The sequence below is a fragment of the Pogona vitticeps genome, chromosome 3 (assembly GCF_051106095.1).
Source record: "Pogona vitticeps strain Pit_001003342236 chromosome 3, PviZW2.1, whole genome shotgun sequence".
In the NCBI taxonomy this organism is placed as follows: Eukaryota; Metazoa; Chordata; class Lepidosauria; order Squamata; family Agamidae; genus Pogona; species Pogona vitticeps.
The window spans coordinates 142,959,118-142,980,851 of NC_135785.1; the positions used below are offsets into that span (position 1 = coordinate 142,959,118).

General features: G+C 39.2%; 2 protein-coding genes and 1 non-coding gene across 6 annotated transcripts in view; 2 read left to right on the forward strand and 1 right to left on the reverse strand.

Moving 5' to 3' along the window:
* The window catches only part of PIBF1 (progesterone immunomodulatory binding factor 1), a 163,740-nt gene that overhangs the window by 75,300 nt on the left and 66,706 nt on the right, over positions 1–21,734 (forward strand). For all 4 annotated transcript variants that reach the window (XM_072994730.2, XM_072994729.2, XM_072994733.2 and 1 more), the window contains 2 exons: positions 10,340–10,505; positions 19,745–19,895. In XM_072994730.2, the coding sequence (XP_072850831.2) occupies positions 10,340–10,505; positions 19,745–19,895 (317 nt within the window). The remainder of the gene's footprint in view (positions 1–10,339; positions 10,506–19,744; positions 19,896–21,734) is intronic.
* POGK (pogo transposable element derived with KRAB domain) lies at positions 12,761–15,668 on the reverse strand. The gene is made up of 2 exons (XM_078390767.1): positions 15,613–15,668; positions 12,761–14,200 (listed from the first exon to the last, which is right to left on the reverse strand). The coding sequence occupies exon 2, from the start codon at positions 14,168–14,170 to the stop codon at positions 13,133–13,135; it is 1,038 nt and encodes a 345-aa protein (XP_078246893.1). The 5' UTR covers positions 14,171–14,200; positions 15,613–15,668; the 3' UTR covers positions 12,761–13,132.
* Positions 16,023–16,183, forward strand: LOC140703498 (U1 spliceosomal RNA). Its single transcript, XR_012082859.2, has one exon. It is a non-coding gene; the product is annotated as a U1 spliceosomal RNA (small nuclear RNA).

Sequence of the window (21,734 nt, forward strand, 5' to 3'; positions counted from 1 at the left end):
TGCCGTGCATTGCATCAAATTGGTCTCCAGGGCTGTCATCCCAGAAGGAAGCCTCTTCTAAAGATGATGCACAAGAAAGCCCTCATACAGTTTGCTGCAGACAAGCAGACTAAGGACATGGATTTCTGGAACTGTGGTCAGATGAGACCAAGATAACTTATTTGGTTCAGATGGTGCCAACCGTGTGTAGCGGCAACCAGGTGAGGAGTCCAAAGACGAGTGTGTCGTGCTTACTGTCAAGCATAGTGGTGGGTGTGTCATGGTCTGGGGCTTTGTGAGTGCTGCCAGCACTAGGGAGCTACAATTCATTGAGGAAATGATGAATGCCAACATGTACTGTGCTATACTGAAGCAGAGCATGATCCCCTCCCTTTAGAGACTGGGCCTCAGGGAAGTATTCCAACATGATAACAACCCCAAACATACCTCTAAAATGACACTGCTAAAAAAGCTGAGGGTAAAGGTGATGGACTGGCCAAGGATGTCTCCAGATCTAAACCCTATTGAGCATCTGTGGAGCATCCTGAAACGGAAGGTGGAGGTGTGCAAGATCTCTAACATCCACCAGCTCTGTGATGTTGTCATGGAGGAGTGGAAGAGGATTCCTGTGGCAACTTGTGAAGCTCTGGTGAACTCTATGCCCAAGAGAGCTAAGGCAGTGCTAGAAAATAATGGTGGCCACAGAAAATATTGACACTTTGTGCCCAGTTTGGATATTGTCACTTAGGGGTGTACTCACTTTTGTTGCCAGCAGTTTAGACATTAATGTGTGTGTGTTGCATTATTTTGAGGGGGCAGCACATTTACACTGTTATACAAACTGTATACTCATTGCTTTACATTGTAGCCAAGTGTCATGTCTTCAGTGTTGTCACATGAAAAGATATACTAAAATATTTATCAAATGTGAGGGGGTGTACTCAGTTCTGTGATATACTGTAGATATCAACAATATATTTATTTTTTATTGTGGTGTTAATCCCACCTCTGGCCTGACACTACTCTTTCTAGTTAGGGAACCATACATCCAAACTTTTGGCATTTTGGCTAAGATCAAATCTTGTATAGTAGTAGAAGTAACTTTATTACTGTCAAAGACCAGTTAAAAATGTTGCACAGTGTGATTTGTCAGAGAAAAGAGGCAGAGCCAAAATAAGTGATCTTGTGTGCAGACTATATGGTTGAGGAAGATTATGATGATGATGACAGACTAATAATAAACATTATTTGAGATACTGTAGAGTAGACCCATTTTAAGAACAAATGTGAATTGTCATTACTTTCGTTTAGGTTTATCAGCAGTGCACAAAAATCCTGTCAAGGTCAAAAGTATGACACTCAAACTTTAACCCTAGAGTACTATAAAAATTTTAACAGCTCTTCGTAATTTGAGTCTGTGATGGTCCATTATCACTAATATTTATCCCTTAGAAAGTTAATTCGAGTGTGAAACCAGATAACCCCTGTCTGTCATATCACTGTTAATCTGGATATCAAGGTATAAGTATTTTCATTGTTACAATGATTCCAGGCAACATCAGCTTACCTGTTTCTATAAGCTTTATTCAACTACATTGCTTTTATACATATAATTCCAATAGTTAATGCAAACATTGTTTATTTAATGTAACTTTTTAAGAAGTTACAAGTATATTGCTTCATTTACACAGAAATTAAATTTACAGCAATGAAAAATACATGCAAATAATTGAAAATATATGAAGACTAAATTCAAGTTGCAGACAATATACTTGAGTCATAATTCAGTCCAAAAATGCATGAGTATAATAATAATAATAATAATAATAATAATAATAATAATAATAATAATAATAATAATAATAATAATAATAATAATAATAATAATAATAATAATAATAATAATAAATGTTTTAATTGCATTCTAACAATACAGGAGCTTATACACACAATCAAAAAGTAGAGAATACATCTGTTAAAACATTAAAGTTCTTAGAAGTAAAAAGATATGTCAGCAAAATACATTTCTGAGCCTTTAAGCATATTCAGACACACAATACAATACTGTGTGTTTCAGCTCTGACAGTTTGAATCTATGGAGAGAAATCCATGATCTCTTTATTTTTGTATGTTTTCGGCTTCTGGAAATGAAGTCATTTGCTGCATCATTTCCTCCTCCTCTTCGATGTCTGGTGATTAGTGCCTGGTATCTTTGTGTGTCCTGTGTGGCATGTGTCATTGTCTTGCTTCTTATGTTTATATTTCTCTCATTTGTTTATTTTTCTCTTCAACTATCAACAATTTAGGCTTGCTGGTACAGCAAAACACTGCCCTATTAAATGCATATTTTGGAATACCTGTCGTAATTTGCATTACTTTTGCTAAGGCAGTAATCCACAATCCTAGTAACTAATGAAGATGAGAAACTTCCAGCATAGCAAAATATTGTTTATATTATGACTAGGTCCTTTGAACACTTGCAAAACTACCAAAACACCAGGAGCATAAATTGCTGTTGAATGGATCTTGTGAGGTACCAATTTGTTGTACAGTGGTGCCTCGCAAGACAATTTTAATTCATTCCATGAAAATCGTTGTCTTGTGAAAAAATCTTCTTGTGAGGTTCCCTATGCATCGGTTTAAAAAAAAAAGTCTTGCAAAGCATCGGTCTAAAAAAAAGTCTTATGAAGCATTGGTCTCAAAAAAAAACAGTCCTGTGAAGCAAGGCGCCATAGTGATCGCAAAAACCAATCATCTTGCGGGCTTTTCGTCCCACAAGGCAATCGTCTAGCAAGGCACCACAGTACTTGCATTTTAGTACTGTATTCTAGGAGTTTCATGATCTAGAATTTTTCTTTTCTTTTCCAATGTTACCCTTTCATTTTTATTTTCAGTATTTACATGTACACACTCAAGTGTTAGCTTGCTAGGAAACAAATCCTTTGTAAGAAAAATTTCTGCTTTCCCTATGATAGCTCCAACTGAGATCTAGGTGACTGTCTTGTAGAGACCTTTCACACGCTAGTGTTGAAACCTTGATTTTAAAAGTATAGTGTACCTTTTCAGAGTTGTATTTTTTACACTCCCTTTACTTATTTTAGTACTCTGTACCTACAGATTCTCAAACCTTGACAGCTTTGTGATAAGATTAAGTAACTGAGGAAACATAGTTAGGATTAAATGTTAAATGTAGGATTAAATGTTACACTCAGACAAATCTCAGAAGTGATTATACATTTTCTTTGGCCATAACATTTGGCCATAGTATCTGAAATGGTAGTATCTTAATGTGTGATAATATATTACAAATTATTATTGTTATGATAGAAGATTTGCAGTGACATGTAAGAACCATATCTATGTAAGGGAACTGTCTCAGTTTTAAAGATGGCAGGGAGGAGGCTGTTATAATGATCCAAGAAATTTTCCAGTTTTGATAGTAAATCATCTGATTATTCCCAAAACTTGAGAGCTTTGTGTCAGATGTTGATAATGAAATACTTTTGTTAGTTTTGCTATAACCAACAAATGTTGCTCCCTGCTCCTGCTTGCTTCAGATGTTTTAACCATAGCCAAGATAATCATTCCATGCCATTGGCTAAGTCCCACTTTCTTTTATGTTAACAAAAGGCTATGCATGCTACCATGAAAACAAAACTGAGAAATTATGGACATATTGAGTCAAGTTTAAGGGATTAGATTTCAGCAGTTTAAATGAGAGAGTTTGGTCTTTCTTGTTAAAATTAATGGGATTATCATGTGAGTTGGATTCCAATAAAGCTTGATGAAGGGGGCTGTGGACTTTCCTGATCACTCCTACCCCCAGGTCTTCCAGAAAGCATCTTCATACAAATCTGTGGTGTGATCAAACATGGAATGCTCCCTGGAATTGGTTGACACATTTGAAAAAGAATATTTTAGAGCTGTAAGTGAGAAACAACAATGCTTACAGCCTGGAGCAGTTCCCAAGTAGGCAGAGGTTATGTCTGAGACTTCAGTTTAGAATAAGGCAAAATAAGGGAAGGTATAATACAGGGGTTTAAAAATAATGCATGATGTAAAGAAAGTTGAGAGGCATACGTTTTAACTCCCTCATATAATACTACTATCAGCAATCTTCTAGTAAATTTCCTTGGCAAATTAAAATAATTGCTTCACACAATACCAACTGTAGAATTTTTCTACCTTAATATGTAATTTTAGCCAGCAACAGGAATCACTGAGAAAATGCATTAGAGAACTTCATAGAGGATAGGATATCTGAATCTTGGTGACTATATATTATCTACTGTATCAGACAGTGTGCTTCCTACTACTAGTTGCTCAGAAACATAACTGGAGGGCACAATTCAGTGATGTTGTAGGCTTCCCCTAAGCATCTTTTTAGCCAATATGGGAGCAAAATGCTGGATGATGGGCCTTTGATCTAATCCACTAAGGCTCCTCTCATGTTCTTTTCATATAGCTAAGTACAATTTAGTTATTTTGTTTATTTCCTTAAAAACCTTTTGTCAAAATTTTGATATTTTCTCACATTCCCACTATAAATGAATATAAAGGTTCCCCTTGACATTTAGTCCACTCATGTCCGGCTCTAGGGTGTGGTGCTCATCCCTGTTTCCAAGCCATAGAGCCAGCGTTTGTTCAAATACAGTTTCTGTGGTCACGTGGTTAGCATGACTAGACACAGAACACCATTACCTTCCCACCATGGTGGTACCTATTTATCTACTTGCATTTACATGCTTTCGAACAGCTAGGTTGGCAGGAGCTGGGACAAGCGACGGGAGCTCACTCTGTTGCGTGGATTCAATCTTACGACTGCTGGTCTTCTGACCCTGCAGTACAGAGGCTTCTACAGTTTAACCTGCAGTACCACCATGTCCCCATATATATGAATATACTTACCTGCTTTTTGGCACATCTTAGAATAATTAGAATTTATTTGATTTAGTTCACTGGAGTCAAGTACCACCTGCAAACCAATGTATAGAAATTTTGTTTTATCTTTACTGACATAGATTTCAATATTCCTTATATTATTCTAAACACTGCTACTTTTCCCCCCCAGAACATTTTCCTATAATGTTTTTGTCACCCTCGCTATGTGGCCCCTGTTTCTTTGACCAGACTAAGAGCCCATGCTACATGCCCCTCAGCTGCCAACAGAACAAGAGTTTAAACTGAAAGAGAAAGAGCTAGCTTTGAAAACCCAATTAGAGGAGCAAGCTATGAAAAACCAGTTAGAATTGGAAAGAGAAAAAAAAATCAGAGAACTTGAAAGGGAAAGGGAATTTGAACAAGAAAACAGGCAAAGAGAAAGGGAAAGGGAAATGCAATTTCAAATTGAAATGAAGAAATTGGAATTCGCTGCTCAAAATATTATTATTATTATTATTATTATTATTATTATTATTATTATTATTATTATTATTATTATTATTATTATTATTATTATTATTATTATTATTATTACTACTACTACTACTACTACTAATACTAATACTAATACTAATACTAATACTAATACTAATACTATTATTCCAGTGAGGGAAATCTCTCAAAAATCGACCTAAAGGAATTTCCTCAATATCAGAAGGGGATTGTCCGGAATCTTTCCTGATTTCATTTGAGAGAGTTTGTTGGGACTTTGAGTTAAACATGATGAGAGGATGAAAATGTTAAGATCACAAATAAGTGGAGTTTCATCTGAACTTTATTTACAAATGCCTGTGGAGCAAGCTAGAGATTTTGAGGCTGATAGAAAAATGGTGTATTCCCGATTTGGAATTAATTCAGAGCACCTCAGAAGGAAATTTAGATCAAGTTCAAAGAAACCTGAGGAGTCTTTTGCGCAGCTTAGGGCACGTTTGATGCAGTATCTCAATAAATGGTTGGAACAGGAACATGTGTCTACCTTAGGTCAAATGAGAAATGTGTTTGGATTAGAACAATTTTATTCAATTTTACCAGAAGAGTTACGTCATCTTGTCTAGGATAAGGATCCCAAAAATGTGCTGCAGGCGTCTGAATATGCTGATTCTATTAGTGGAATCAGAGATCCCCTTTTTTATTTTTATGTAAAATTTGGTGGCAAAGTATGGGATGATAGTAAATTCAGTAAAAACAAAAGTTACTTCAGTCAGGCACAAGCTAAGGGAAGCAAACCCTCATCCCCCCTGAAATCAAATAATCCTGAGGGAAAAGTTAATAAAACCTTTTATTCTGAAACTAGAGCCAATAAGAAATGTTTTTCCTGTGGGGAAGTGGGTCATTTTTGGACTCGATGTGAAACTCAAAAGAATAAAGATTACAATCAGCCTAAAATAGGATTTTCCTTGCAGCATAATAGGTTGCAGCAATCGGCAGTTGAAGTTGAGGCCTCTACCAGCAGCAGCACTGTTGCTTAGGAAACAGACTTGGCAGAGAGCCCAGAAATTGCTGAAGCCAGTGTTATAATGTTTTTTATCCAGTGTGATGAAGATTTACTGGATAACTCTGGGGAAATTATTTTGACAATATAAAGTATTTAGATTTAAAATATACATGTTCCCAAGTTACTATTTGTCACTCAGACATCATTCCTACAGGAAAAAATGTTAGAACATGAGGTCATGGCATTAGTTTGGACTCTGTGGTTCTACCAGTGGCTAGAATAGCAGTGAAATACCATGGGTGGTCTGGTATATTGAAAGTAGCAGTGTCAGATCAGATCCCAGCTTCTTGTTTGATTGGTTTTGATCTAACCAAGCATATGTTAAAAATATTCTCTTTTGAAATATATTAAATTACTCTGAACTTCTTCCATTTCTGTATGTCTAACATCTTTCTTTTCGCATGTATCTCTGAAATAATGCTTATATTCTTATTAGAGATGGGGGAAATTTTATTCATATACGAATATCAATATCCCTGCATAGGTGGCAGTAACGAGGGTCCAGCCCCATGGGGCCGGATGGTCCACTCACCTATCTGCCACTGCCGCAGTTATTCTTCCAGTGGCTTTGCAGATCGCAGTCGGTTAGCCACTCCTGGCAGGAGGCAGGAGGACAAGCCCCGCTGCAAGGTTGAAGAGTGACTCACAGATTGTGATTCTTATCCATCATATATTTTCTTTCCAATAATCATATTTTATCTGAAAGTTTCTCATATGATTTTATCATAGTCTTTTATGGTAACATGATTCACTAATACCAATTCCTCTGATTATCACCTTCATAGTGTCCCAAATATTACTATGCTTGCAGTGTTTCCTGTCATTAATGTCCCATATCCCCTCCTTTTTTTTCTATTTTATGTATTATTTTCTTTTGTTAAAAAGAGTATTGAATCTCCAACTCTTAGCTTCTCTATAATCACATTTAATTTTAAACTCCATATTTAACAAAGCATGTTCTGTTACTTTTAAGATTTATCTCCATTTTAATTACTCTCAAAAGCAGTTGATTAGATACAAATATGTAATCTATTCTAGAGTATGGACAGAGGAGTGAAGTGTACATTTCTTTTCATTTTCTGTCATCACTCCAAATATCTTTCAGGTCAGTCCTCCTTATTCTATTCAATACTATTATTTTTCTCAGGTTTAATGGGGTTTGATTAATCCTTCTTTTTATCCATAACCATATTCAGATCACCTACCATTATTACAGACTCTTTCCTTCTTTTTTTCCAATCTCTTAAATATCTCTTTTAAAGGACTTGTATGGGTGGATTCTTTAACTTTAAAGAACCTTTAACTGACCAGTTTGCATTCCTTCTCCCATACTCTATTTCCCTTTTAATATCATCTCTGCCTGAAATTAATACTGTTAATTAAATATTACCAAACAGTTCTTCAGAATATATCCCTATCATGCTTATTTATTATCTACTATAATATATGAAACTTTGACTCCTTAACATCATCAGGTCCTTTCATGAGGAAATGGGCACTGTAGGTTTTGATGGCTCAACATCAGATCCCTTTGACATCCGAAGCGGAGTGAAACGGGGCTGTGTCTTCGCGCCTCCCTGTTTGGGATCTTTTTTGCTGCCATGCTGAAGCATGCCTTTGGAACTGCAACAGAAGGTGTCTGTCTCCGGACTAGATCAGACGGAAAGCTCTTTAATCTCTCTAGATTGAGAGCTAATACCAAAGTCCAACTGAAATGCATACAGGACTTCCTCTTCGCCGATGATGCAGCCATTGTTGCCCATTCTGCTGAAGACCTCCAACAACACATGAATCATTTTACAAAGGCCTGTCAAGACTTTGGACTAACAATCAACCTGAAGAAAACACAAGTCATGGGCCAGAGTGTGGACTCGCGTCCCTCTATTGCCATCTCCACACAAGAATTGGAGGTTGTTCATGACTTTGTGTACCTTGGCTCAACGATCTCTGACACTCTCTGCCTAGATGTTGAAATGGATAAACGAATTGGCAAAGTAGCTACCATGTTGTCTAGACTCACAAAGAGAGTATCGCTTAATAAGCTGACTGCATATACCAAGATCCAGGCCTATAGTGCCTGTGTCTTGAGTACACTCCTGTACTGCAGTGAGTCCTGGACCCTTTGTGCATGGCAGGAGAGGAAGTTGAACACGATCCATATGTGTTGTCTCTGATACATTTTTGTATCATCTGGCAGGACAAAGTTCCAAATAGAGTAGTCCTAGAACAAGCTGGTATTTTTAGCATATAAATTATTGAAACAGCAGCGTCTATGTCAGCTTGAACATGTCGTGAGAATGGCTGACGGCCAGATTCCAAAAGATCTCCTGTATGGAGAATTAGTGCAGGGAAATCGCCCCAGAGGGAGACCACAGCTGCGATATAAGGATATCTGCAAGCAAGAAGGCCTTAGGAATGGACTTCAACAGATGGGAAACTTTGACATCTGAGCATTCAGCCTAGAGCCATCATGGCCTCTCCCAATTTGAAGAGACCCAGCAGGCCGAGGCGAAGAGGCAGTCCCGAAAGCAGCAAAATCAGGGAGCTGGACAAGGGGCAGATCATATTTGATTTCAGTGTGGAAGGGATTGTCACTCTCAAATTGGCCTTCTCAGCCACACTAGATGCTGTTTCAAGTCCTCCATACAGAGCACGTTACCATAGTCTCTCGAGACTGAAGGATGCCTACACACAATATATGAAACCAATTTCAATAATACTCATTTTTCACCTTGTTAGAATCTTATTCTCCCAATGTCCAAATTAACTCTCTCTCCCTAAAACCATAACACACTCCCTTTTTCCTTTTCCCTTCCAGTCCTTTACAATACAGTAACGTATGTTTCAGGCAAATAGATCTAAAAAGGGGGGAAACGTCGGTTAGTTTAATTTTATTTTAATAAATGTTACTATTTTAACTATTCAGTCTTGTCCGTATGCTTGTATAATTTATTCTTTCAGTAGAATTGGTTTGCATGTACAGACTTAACAGCTTTAGTCTGTTAATAGTATTCTAAAATTAGATTTCTACTCTGGATAATGATGTCATTTGGATGGAGAGGAGTTAATATCCAGCTTTCTTGTTCTTTTATATCTAAATGTTGGCTGTTTTGCTGATTTCAGAGTTTCTGACCTAACGATTCTCAGGTTATTTGCAGCATAGGATTCATTATGGTGCAAACTGTGTGTGTCATGGGGAATCTGTTTTAAAGCAAGCAGCTTTGAAGAGAGCTGTAAGCTTGGCTTCACTCTAAATAAGAGATTTTACTAAACCAAAATGCAAAAGACTCTGTATATTTAATTACTAGATGAAAAAGTAAATGCAACATCTGGCAAGAATCACTTTACTGTTTTGAAGCAAGGAAACAGTACTTAAAAGAAAATAACATACATTAAGAATTTGCCATCATTTTGTTGCAAAAAAGTAAATAAATAATACTTTTATTTGAGTCATTGTTCACTGTGTGTTCACTTATCCTGAAACAGTACAGATACAATGAAGTTATTATAATGCTAAATGAAATAGTAGGAACAAGCAAAAGCAGCTTGATTTGATGCAGTCGTCTGATAGCAGATTATTATCAAATTGACTTCCGGGTTTGCTTTCATCTGTTCCATTATAATTTGATTTCATGATGTCCATGATATGGATATCCATGTGCTTCATAGTCTTGTTACAGATTCAGATGTTCTAAAAATGAAATGCTTGTTCAGATGAAAAGAGAAGATTCCAAACTGTATGTTTTATTGTATCATGAGAATATGAAATCTTCAGTATCCAAAAAAACATTTCTTATTAAAAATCTCTGATGTGTGTTTTTTCATAGCAAATAAAAGAAATGTAGCCATATCTCAGTCAAAATAAAAGTTAGAGTTTAGACAACTAAAACATCAGTACTTTACATTACATTATCTTATTTTCAGGTACAGGCAGTTGCAGCTCAGCACAGAAAGCAAAGTGGCTGAATTCCTCCATCAGAGCAAACTGAAGTCCTTTGAAAGTGAACGTGCACAACTCATGCAGGAAGAAACTTCCAGGAACCTTTCACAGTGCCAGCTGGAATGTGAAAAGTACCAGCGGAAACTAGAAGTATGTAAGAAAACCATCCAGACTCTTGCAAGTTTCAGTTGATACATTATGTGGATCAGGACAGTGATGAGGGTCTTCAGCACATGAACATTGCTCTCTTTCCATCTCAGTGATAATTAACTAATAAAGGATTTTATCACTTTAAAAAAACAATTCTACCAAATAACACATAGAGCAGCCCAATAAGAAACAAATAAGATCTATTGGCACGCATTAACATAGAGTGATTTTTTTAATCGTTATATGTTATTTTTATAATTGTAAGGCAAATTATTTTGTTGTTACATACATAATAAAACAAATGCTATGAACATTTCTCTGATTACATCTTCAGCCAATCTTGGCTGTGATTGAAAAGAACTTTCATTTGAGAGAATTTCAGAAGAGAAATTTCAGAGAATTTCTCACGGGCAAATTTAGAATTTTTGTGCTTACTTTTTAATGAAATGATTGAGAAGTATGTTTATGTCTTTTCTTTAATGGTACAGTCCTCTTAATCAAGCCAGCAGTACTCCTTTGCCCCTCCCCTTCCTACACGTCAGTTAAAACTGATGGGAAAATGTCTTAGGTTAACTCCTTGCACAGGCCTTTTTCCAAACAGTCAGGGAGCAGTCAGGCAAAGTCCAGGAGAAGATGAGATGTGCCATCATAATGAATTAACTAATATCCTACCTTTCTTCCAGGACCCAAGGTAGCTTACAACATAATTTAAGAACAGATGCAACAAAGAAACCGTTAAACCAGGGGTCGTCAACCCCCGGTACGCGGCCTGGTGCCAGTGGGCTTACCAGAACTGGGCCGTGGAGACAAGTCTCCACCCCCCGCCTCCCCCCGGAGGGGCGTGTCGCACTTTCTGAGGGGTGTGTTGCTGTCCTAATGGTTCCCCCAGCACCCGTTCCCTGCAGGGAAGCTGTTGCGGGCAGCCCACCTGGGAAGCGCCAACGGCCGGTCACCATGCTCGGTGCCACCCCACCCCAAGTGGGGCTTGCCTTCTGGGTCCTCCCATCAGAGCCTCGCTCCTGCCCTTGCAGCAGCGGCTCCATTGCTCCTGGTGGCCCTGCCCGGGAGCCCTCGCCTCCTTCTTCTCCAGCAGGGGAAGCATCCCCTGTCACCGGAGCCCCGCTTCCCTCGCCAATTGAAAGCGCTCAGCAGGGAGGGAGGGGGACGCACCGGCCTTAGCTCCAAGCCACAGCCTGGGCGGCTGCACACCATCCATCGGTGAGGGAAGTGGAGCTCTGGCAGTGGAAAATGCTTCTGCTGCCAGAGAAAGGGTTGGATAGAATGGTCTGTCATTTCTGGAAGCTGCCTGGGCTAGCCTCGCAAAGTTTGCTCCTCTGTCATGGTGGGGGTAGCTGCTGCTGCTGAGTGCGCCTTTTTTTTTGAGGTGGGCCCTCAGAGGAAGGTTGCTGGACCTCCATGTGTGTGTTTGTGTGTACGCGCCCGCCCGCAAGCACCTGTGGTGGAGGCCGCCCTGTTCTGTTTAATTTTGCGGGTACCGATGTGGGCTTTTCTCCTTTGGCAAGGCGATTCTGTGAGGGTTTTTAAAAAAAGTTTATGTTATGCCCTCCCTCCCCCCCGGCTAGCCACTCGCTGGCGCTCCCTCCCTTCTCTGCTTCTTCGTCTTGCTGCTGGTGGTAGTGAAGAAGGAGCCGGAAGGGGTCGTGACCGGCAATGAGGGCTCTCACACATCCTCCTCCTCCTTGGAGCCCCAGCCAGGCTAAGGAAACTCCTGGGCGGCTCTTGCTCCGCTTGGCAGAAAATCTGATGTGGCCCAGACTCTGCCTCCAGCGGCCCCCAGATAAATTGAGTTTGAGACCCCTGGCTTAGAACAACAAAAAGCAGTAATAACCCACCATTAAAAGGCCTTATTTTCCATTATGATTATATTGGTCTTTGAAAAAGAAGGATTCTCTTCCCAGTGATGTCTGAGAATGGTGCAGGGGTTCATGGAACTCTCAAAGGCTTTACAGAGGAGCCTCTCAGAAATACCTGTCCCATGCTCCCTTGAGACTTCCCTTGAGCACTTGCACCACTCCCAGGCACCAGTAGAAGCAGTTTCCTTCTTCTTGAAAGACTGGTATAATGATGACGAAGACTCACATGGAAGTGAGAAAAGCTCTTCTTTTAAAGTACACTTCTAGACTGCAGTTCCCAGGGTACTTACCGTATTTTTCGCTCCATAAGACGCTCCGGAACTTAAGACGCACCTAATTTTTAGAGGAGGGAAACTGGAAAAAAATATTCTGAACCAAATATTGTAATAAAATATTTAATAAACTATAACAGAATAACATTTGAACCATGTAAAGTGAACAGCATTCAACAGTGGCATTAAGAACCATTACCACTGTCATTAATAAATGGAGAGACTTAAAACTTTGTGCACTCTAGTTTTCTGGAAACCCCAAGAACTCACCATCACTAGAGTCAGAATTTAGGAAGCTCATTTGCTCACAATCACTGACATCACTTTCTTCGCTGTCTTCATATAAGATATCGTCTTCAGTTCCATCTAAGGCATTGCTAATGCCACATTTTTTGAATGACTGTACAACAATCTCCTCCTTCACTGAGTCCCAAGATGTTTTCACCCATTCACAAACTTGAGTGATGGTGGGCCTCTTCATTCATCCAGTAGGTGTCAGATCATGATTACCAGCAGTCATCCATTTGTTCCACTCTTCTCTCATTAAGACCTTAAATGGCTTGTTGATGGAAACATCAAGAGGTTGCAACTGGCTGGTAAGACCTCCGGGAATTACAGCTAGATGAGTCTTCACTTCTTTGAAACATTTTTTTATTGGTTCGCTAATATGTGCTCTAAAATGGTCAAGTACTAATAAGGCAGGTTTTTTCAGAAGTCCTCCAGGACGTTTGGACCAGACCTTTTCAATCCATATTCTCATTCCATTTTCATCCATCCATCCTTTCTCATGTACATGTACAACAACTCCTCGCGGAATCACTTCTTTTGGAAATGTTTTCCTTTTGAAAATCAACATGGGTGGCAATTTGGTGCCATCGGCACAGCAGGATAACACAGTTGTGTAATGGGTCTTCTCATGCCCTGAAGTTTTCACACTGATGGTTTTGGCACCCTTCAGATCTACAGTCCTATTAGATGGCACATCAAAGGTTAGCGGGACTTCATCCATATTCCCAATCTGGCCAATTTCAAAGCCATTTTTCTTCCTAGCATCAATAACGAATTTATGAAAGGATAGAATTTTAGATTCATATTCTTCTGGCATTTTTTGTGCAATTCTAGTTTTGGTCCGCATAGTAAGACCACATCGCCTCATAAATCTGTAGCACCATGATGGTGATCCTGTAAAATCCTGAATGCCTTTCTCTATAGAAATGCGTTTTGCTTCAAATATGATCATTTTTGTCGAGACAGAGAAGCCATTATTCCGCTGATGTATGATCCATTCTTTCATGTCCACCTCCAACTCTGGCCACTTTGCAGCATGTCCACGGAAAGTGTGCTTACTTTTATCAGCTTTTTGCAGCTGATCTTCTTGTTTCCTCCACTCTCTAATCATTTTTTCAGATGGCGGAGGCCCAAAATGTCTCTCTGCTGCTCTGTTTCCATGTTCTTTAGCATATTTTACTACCTCTAGTTTAAAAGGAATTTTATATGCTAGCCTTTTCTGCCTTATCATCCTTGCACTGGTAGAATGAGTTCCCGTAATCTGCAAGAAAAAATGTGCCACTTATTCATCACCACATCCACTGCCTGATTCCTTTTGCAAATATAACCTCAAAGCAGCACAGAATCATAGAATAATGGAATTGGAAGGGGCCTCTAAAGCCATCAATTCCAATCCCTGGTTCAATGCAGGAATCCAAATCAGAGCAGATCTGATAGATGGTTGTCCAATTTTAGAGACTCCAATAGGATAAAATACAGTAGCTGGGAATCACAATGAAAAGATAAAATCTACCAGCAATATTGTGGTGGTGCATTGAACCTTCTGGCAGCCCAAAAAGGCAGACACTTATTGACAGAATAACCTGATGGTTCTTGCAGTCACCATGACTAGCAGTAATGGGTCTTCGTAAAGCTACTGGATTTAAGTAACCATTTGAGATCAAACAGCCTTACCCTCCTACATTTTGGGAAAATAGGTATTTCTTGCCTAGTTGGCAGTGAACTCAAAGGGAACATGGATGCATGAGGGGGTCAGGCAATATCACTGCCCTTGGTAATGGAAATGGTGGGACATTTCAACTCATGATCCCTGTTTAATAATCCTTTATTACCACCTCTCCCCAGAATCCCTTGGGCCCCAAGACCTTTGGGATCAGGAGTTTGCACACAGCTGGCTAAGAGGTGCCAACATGATGGAGATGGCAGTGGCTGGGAGACACAGCTGGATCTTGCTACTGTCTACTTTCTTCCTTGGTCTGAATGTGGCATCACAGCAAAAGTGGGGTGGCAACAAGCAGCAGGGATGGCAGTGGGGCTTCTCTTTCTGACATCCAGTGGCAAGAGGACTTGCACCAAGGCTGGCCGAACAACGATTAAGAAAAACCAATAAAAACAGGGGGAGCAACACAATGCAGCTTTAGTTAACACAAAAAGACTACTAAAATTTTTTTGCAATTGTGTGTGTGTACGTGTGAAATCTCCTTGGGTTCTTAAACCAATTTTCAAGATTTCAAAGCTTTACTTGAACATATTCAGATCTGTGATTCAAATCTGCCCTCTGCAATTCAAATTGCCTTGCTTCTGATGAGTCCATAAAAACTGGACTCAGCTAATGTGGCAAGCTGATACACCAAATAAAACCTGTAGCCCCAGTGGTAATATATTAAGGAAAGGAGTGTTAGGTCCCTTTTTGGTTTCCCTTTTGAACTTTATTCTGCATGTGCTCAGTGCCTTTTTAATCATTCTGTGCTTCAGAATGAAATTTGGCTAACAATACACATTAGCCTCCCCCCCCCCGTCCCTTAATGTTTTAAATATCTGCAAAATTACTTCTATTTAAGCCTAATTTATGATGAAGTGATGCAGCTTCCTGCAAAGCTCTGAACTACAGAGAGCTATTCTAGCAGGCTCTCAGTAGTAACTTTATCTTCCCCTCAGGCCTATTTAACTTACTGCCAAAGTTAGAAGCTTTTGTTTCTGTCCTCTCTCTCTCTCTCTCTCTCTCTCTCTCTCTCTCTCTCTCTCTCTGCTTCTCAAAATGTCTGGCTAGTCACATGCTCTAACTTCTCTGCAGAAGGTGAAGGGAAAGAGACTCCTTCCTGCTTTGCTTCTCCAATAGAGAAGCCTACTGGGTGATGCAAGCAGGCAGATATGCTAATATCTGTGCACTGGAGGATTGTGGGAGGAACATCTAGCCCCTGATGGGGGTCCTGTGGGGCACCCCAAAACACTGAGTAGCTCTCCTGGCCTCTTTCAGGACTGGGGCTGTGCAGCCCTGTTCTGATCAGGAGGTACAGCCGGCGGTCACCATGCCTTTGGGGGATAGTGCACACAAAGGGCCAGGAGGCTTAGGGGCCATTCAAACTCAAACCTAGCAGGGGAGATACCATTGTTGTAAAAGTGGTTTTCCCAGGGTAAGGCTCATCTATTGCACTTCAGATGAGCTGACCCCTGTGATTTCCCAAATGTGGGAAAATCAACTGCTTAAGTTGGGGACTGTGTTTCTGGTTTTTCCAGAATCACTCTTTCCCCTTTGGTCTTTGGCTATTTGCATTGTTTGCTGCCATAGACCTGTTTGCCTTGCTGGTTTTCTAGGTGGGCTGCAGGAAGCAGATCCTGGAAAGCTAGCAGTGCAGAATCCTGAGGTCTGAACAGCAAGCAGTCTCTGCTGCCAGTTCAGAGGCCTCTTGGCATGGCAGTGGGAGGCTTTTGGGTGGTGGTGGCTGAACCCTGGGTTATTGTATTCACTCCATAAGACGCATGTACTTTCCCTCCCACCTTTTTGGAGAGAAAAAGTGCGTCTTATGGAGCGAAAAATACGGTACTGCCGGGGGGGGGATTCATTGCAAATTCTCTTAGTCTCCATTTGGATTGATGACTGAACCAAGGTACAGGAAATCTTATAAAACTGGATTTTTTTCACTGTCAACATTAAAGTTAAGTAATTCTTCTGTGAACATGATTTTTGTCTTTTTAATATTCAACTCTAGTCTTGCTTTTGCTCTTCTTTCCTCTTCATAAGGTGTCATTTCAAGTCACTGCTGCCTTCTGCCAGTAATATGGCATCATATCTGTATCTTAGATTATTGATATTCTGCCAATTTTTGCTCCTCCTTCATCTGAATTTAGTCCGTCTTTCCATGTGCTATGTTCTGGATATAGACAGAATAGGCAGAGAGACAAAATACACTTTTGTCTGTCACCTTTATGAATGGGAAACAGTATTAGTATTCTGTCCTAACAGTAACCTCTTGTCCAGAGTATAGATTAAACATCAAGACAATCATATGTTGAGGCTATTTCTTCTAGAAATGGCCTTTCTCATGATCAACAAAGTCAGAGACTTTATAAAGTACAGAGTAATTTTTTTCTGAAATTCTTTGGTATGCTCTAGTAGCCAAAAAATATTGTAATATGATCTACTGCCTCTCCCTTTTCTGAATCCTGCTTAAACATTGACATTTCTCACTCCACATGTGCTAAAATCTTTGTTGCAAAATATTGTTTGCATGGGAAATTAGTGTAATGACCACAAAGTTACTGCATTCTGTGGCATTTCCTTTCATGGGAACTGGAATGTATGTTGAAGATTTCCAGTCTGTGGCCCAGTTTTTCCCCTATATTTGTTGGCATAGTCTTTTTATTATTTCTATAGATTCAGTCTCTGTAGCTCGGAATACATCCCACCTAACTCCTGGTAATTTCTTTATTTGAAGTGTTTTGAGAGCAACTTTCAACTTCTTTTCTTGCATGACACAACTCTTCTTCAAAGGAATCTGTTATCCTTGTTCTCTTCTGTATATTCTTTCCATCCTCACTTTATTTTATCCTTGTCAGATAACAGTTCCAATGTTAATTTTTCAGCATGCTTATTCTAGGTTTAAATTTCCTTAATTTCTTGGGTTTTGTGAAAATCTCTCGTTTTTCCTCTTTCGTTGTTCTCTTCTATTTCTTTGCACTGATTATTATAATGATTCTCTTTGACTCTATGACATTCACTGAAAAATTGTACTTAGGATTCTGACATTATTTCTATTTCATCTTACTTCTGCATCTTGTCTGTCATTAACACTGTTGAGACTTATGTCAGTCACCTCTCTAGGTTTTTTTGTTTTTTTCAGACTATAGTAGTTGTCTTTTTCTATTCTTTCCTGATAATCTCTCTGGTTTCAGTCTACAGTTCTTCTAGTTCACAGTCAATTGTAATGATGGAAATCTGTTCTTTAGATGTACTTTATATAATAAATATTACAGAAATCTTACATTGAATCATATTTTGGCACTATGAATCTTTTTATATTCTTCATCTTTACACTTATTTTTGATACTATTATTATCAGTACCATAATATGGCCTTGTTCTTGTTTTAGCAGAGGTAATACAATTTCTTCATCTGCTACTTCCAATTATAGTCCCTAGCTGCTTGGGCTGCAACTTGCCTCAGTATTAAAACTACACCATTTCTTTTGATTTTGTCATTGCTAGAATAAAAATACTACAAAGGATGGTGGCTGCCTAAGCATAGCTCTGCTGATTCTTCTGTGATTCCAAGCTATTTTATCTGGAAGCTTAAAAGGCTGTCAACAAAGTATAAATGCTGTGTAGATGAATTAATTTTTGATTCAATATATGGCAACATTGTTTCACAATCATCATTTTCATAACACAATATTAGCTATTTAATATGCTTGTGAGAGTGCCAAGTTGAAGGGACAATCCCAAGTGTTCTTTCATGTGAAGAACCTTTGGACAGCATATCCATCATGTCCTTAAAGTTGAACTATCTGATAATACTTTGTGATGCTTCTCTTTCATTAAAAAAAAGGAAAGGAAAAAGGTACAGTGGTGCCTCGCAAGACAATGTTAATCCTTTCCATTGAAATTGCTGTCTTGTGAAAACATAGTCTTGCGAAATACGATTCCCCATTGTAATGCATTGAAATCCGTTTAATGCATTCCAATGGGGAAAAATCGTCATCGTTTTGCGAAAATCGGCCATAGGGAAGCCATTTTGCGAAGCATTAGTCCCGAAAACACCCATTTTGTGAGTCGCGGACCTAGCTTGTCAAAATTGTCATCTTGTGAAGCATCGGTGCCAGAAAAAGTCTTGCAAAGCACGGACCGAAACATCGTCCTGTGAAAATCGCCCATAGGAAACACTGTTTTGCGAAGCGCTATAGTGATTGCAAAAACTCATTGTCATGTGGATTCATCGTTTTGTGAGGTCATTATCTAGTGGGGCCCCACTGTAGTGCCTAAGTGGCACCATGGGTTTCTTTCAACAGCAGTTGTAAATAATGGAATATTGCCCTTTAACATAACCTTGTAAATTATATTATCACAAGTAATCTCTGTTTCAGTTTTTAGTTCTTTGTTTTGGTTATTAAAGTGCTGAAAATATTTTTCAACATTACAGTGGACTGATTGTTCATGTATGTGTCTCAGTGAAAAAGGAGTTCCATTTTGAGCCTGTGTCTGCCTGGACATTTTTCATGGTGTTCCAGTCCAGTAGGACATTCTGTCTCTTACCAAACGCCTACTTTGAGTTGGCATTGTGTCAAATGTATTTGTGACAGAATAAGCTACATTTGTTGTGATATGTATCTGATCAATTTAGTATTATGTTTGACAATTATTAATTTTTGGTTGAGCTTATTACCTCTCTCAATAAATCCTGGACCAAGGTCCTTGTTTCTTTTTCTAGCTATCTCTGTGACTGTTTCAGCAGGCATGGGATTTGCAGCCCCAATGCAAGAACAGTCAGTTTCATTTTATATTTCTATGGCACATTACTACAAATGACATTAAGAAATGAATGGAGTGATATTATAGTTAGCATCTAAGGAATAACAGTGAATTCCTTTTGTAACACCAGTATTCACTGATCTGTGGTCTCAGGATTACAATATAAGATTTCTTCTTAATAATAGCTTTTAAGGTTCAGAGCCAAAATTACGATAAATAATAGCAATTCAACTAATCTTTAAAAATATTTGGCCTGTTTCAACTTTCCCTTTCTTCAAGCTTAATTTACAGTCCTCTGTTTACTATCTTTTGCTTTTATGTTTAATTTTCAACTTCATAGGTTTTAACCAAAGAATTTTATAATCTTCAAGCTATGAGTGAGAAACGTATTTCAGAACTTCAGGCACAAAATTCTGACTACCAGGCAAGGCTCGACACGTATGAAAAACTGGAGAAAGAACTTGATGAGATAATAATGCAAACTGCAGAACGTAAGTCTTTCTAAATCACCCTGATTTTCCTGTGGTTCAGTGTGGGAATATATTTAAAATCTGATAGCTGTTAATGAGATTTAGAACATTATATATTCTAAGAGTTTTGAGTACATATTCTACGGGATAATAAGATTCCGATAAAGTATGTATCATATTATGGAGTAATTGGCAGTCAGAATATCTGCTGAATTTTAATTATTTGCTTTAATGAATCTATACCAAATACCATGTACTGGGAATAATCCTCCAGATCGCAGGATTATAATACAATACATATCAGGTCTGTGTGCAAATGTTTGCTTATTTCTCCTTGTTATACCATATTTTTTCTGTGTATAAGATACCCCCATATATAAGATGCCCCCCACTTTTCCAACCCAAAATTAAGAAATCTTAGCAAATGTAGGGTAAAAAGGATCAAAGTGCTGCAGGATGGCTTTGATCCCTGCTTTCTACCTTTGTGCTAAATCCCGTGTGGCTTAGCAAAAGGAGGGGGGAAAGGATCAAAGCAATTCCATGACTGCACAGTTATTTTGATCCCTTTCCCCCTTATACAGCCATGGGATTGCTTTGATCCTTCCCGCCTCCTTTTGCTAAACCCCATGGGACTTAGCAAGCAGAGGAGAAAGCAGGGATCAATGCGATCCTGCAGCACTTTGACCCCTGCTTTCATTTTGCTAAGGCTTAACAAGTGGAGGCGAAAGCAGGGATCAAAGCCCTGCAGTATCACTTTGATCCCTGCTTTCCCCTCCACTTGTTTTTTCTCCTCAGCTTACTTCCATGTATAAGACAACCCTCAATTTTTAGTCTAAAGGTTTCAGACAAAAGTACAGTTGTGTTCAAAATTATTCAGCCCCCACTGAAATTGAATGTTTTGGCCATTTTGACATTGATTTTGATCATTCAGTCATCTTGCTTACATTTACATGAAAGAGGCACTTGTAGGTCAGAGAAATATAACCTTAAGTTTATAATGAAATAACCACAAATGTCTTTTCTGTGCTCACATCATTATTAGTTTTTATTCAACCCCCAAGTGACATTCAATCTTAGTACTTAGTACAACATCCTTTTAAACGTGAAGCATAGCTTGACACAAGTGTCTTGCAGCGATCTACGGGTATCTTCGCCCATTCTTCATGGGCAAAAGCCTCCAGTTCAGTCAAATTCTTAGGCTTGCGTACTGCAACTGCTTTCTTTAAGTCCCACCAGAGGTTCTCAATCGGATTTAAGTCTGGTGACTGCAATGGCCACTCCAAAATGTTCCAGCCTTTCCTCTGCAACCATGCTCTAGTGGACTTGGAGGTATGCTTGGGATCATTGTCCTGTTGAAAGGTCCAACGTCTCCCAAGCCTCAGGTGTGTGACGGACTGCATCACATTTTCATCCAATATCTCCTGGTACTGAAGAGAATTCATGGTACCTTGTACACGCTGAAGCTTCCCTGTACCTGCAGAAGCAAAACAGCCCCAAAGCATTATTGACCCTCCGCCATGCTTCACAGTAGGCAAGGTGTTCTTTTCGTCATATGCCTTGTTCTTCCTCCTCCAAACATAGCGTTGATCCATGGGCCCAAACAGTTCTAATTTTGTTTCATCAGTCCACAGAACACTATCCCACAACTTTTGTGGTTTGCCCACATGACTTTTGGCATACTGCAGTCGACTCTTCTTATTCTTGGGAGACAGCAAGGGGGTGTGCCTGGGGGTTCTGGCATGGAGACCTTCATTACGCAGTGTGCGCCTTATTGTCTGAGCTGAAATTTCTATACCCACATCTGACAAATCTTTTTTCAGTTCCTCAGCAGTCACACGGGGACTTTTCACCACTCTACGC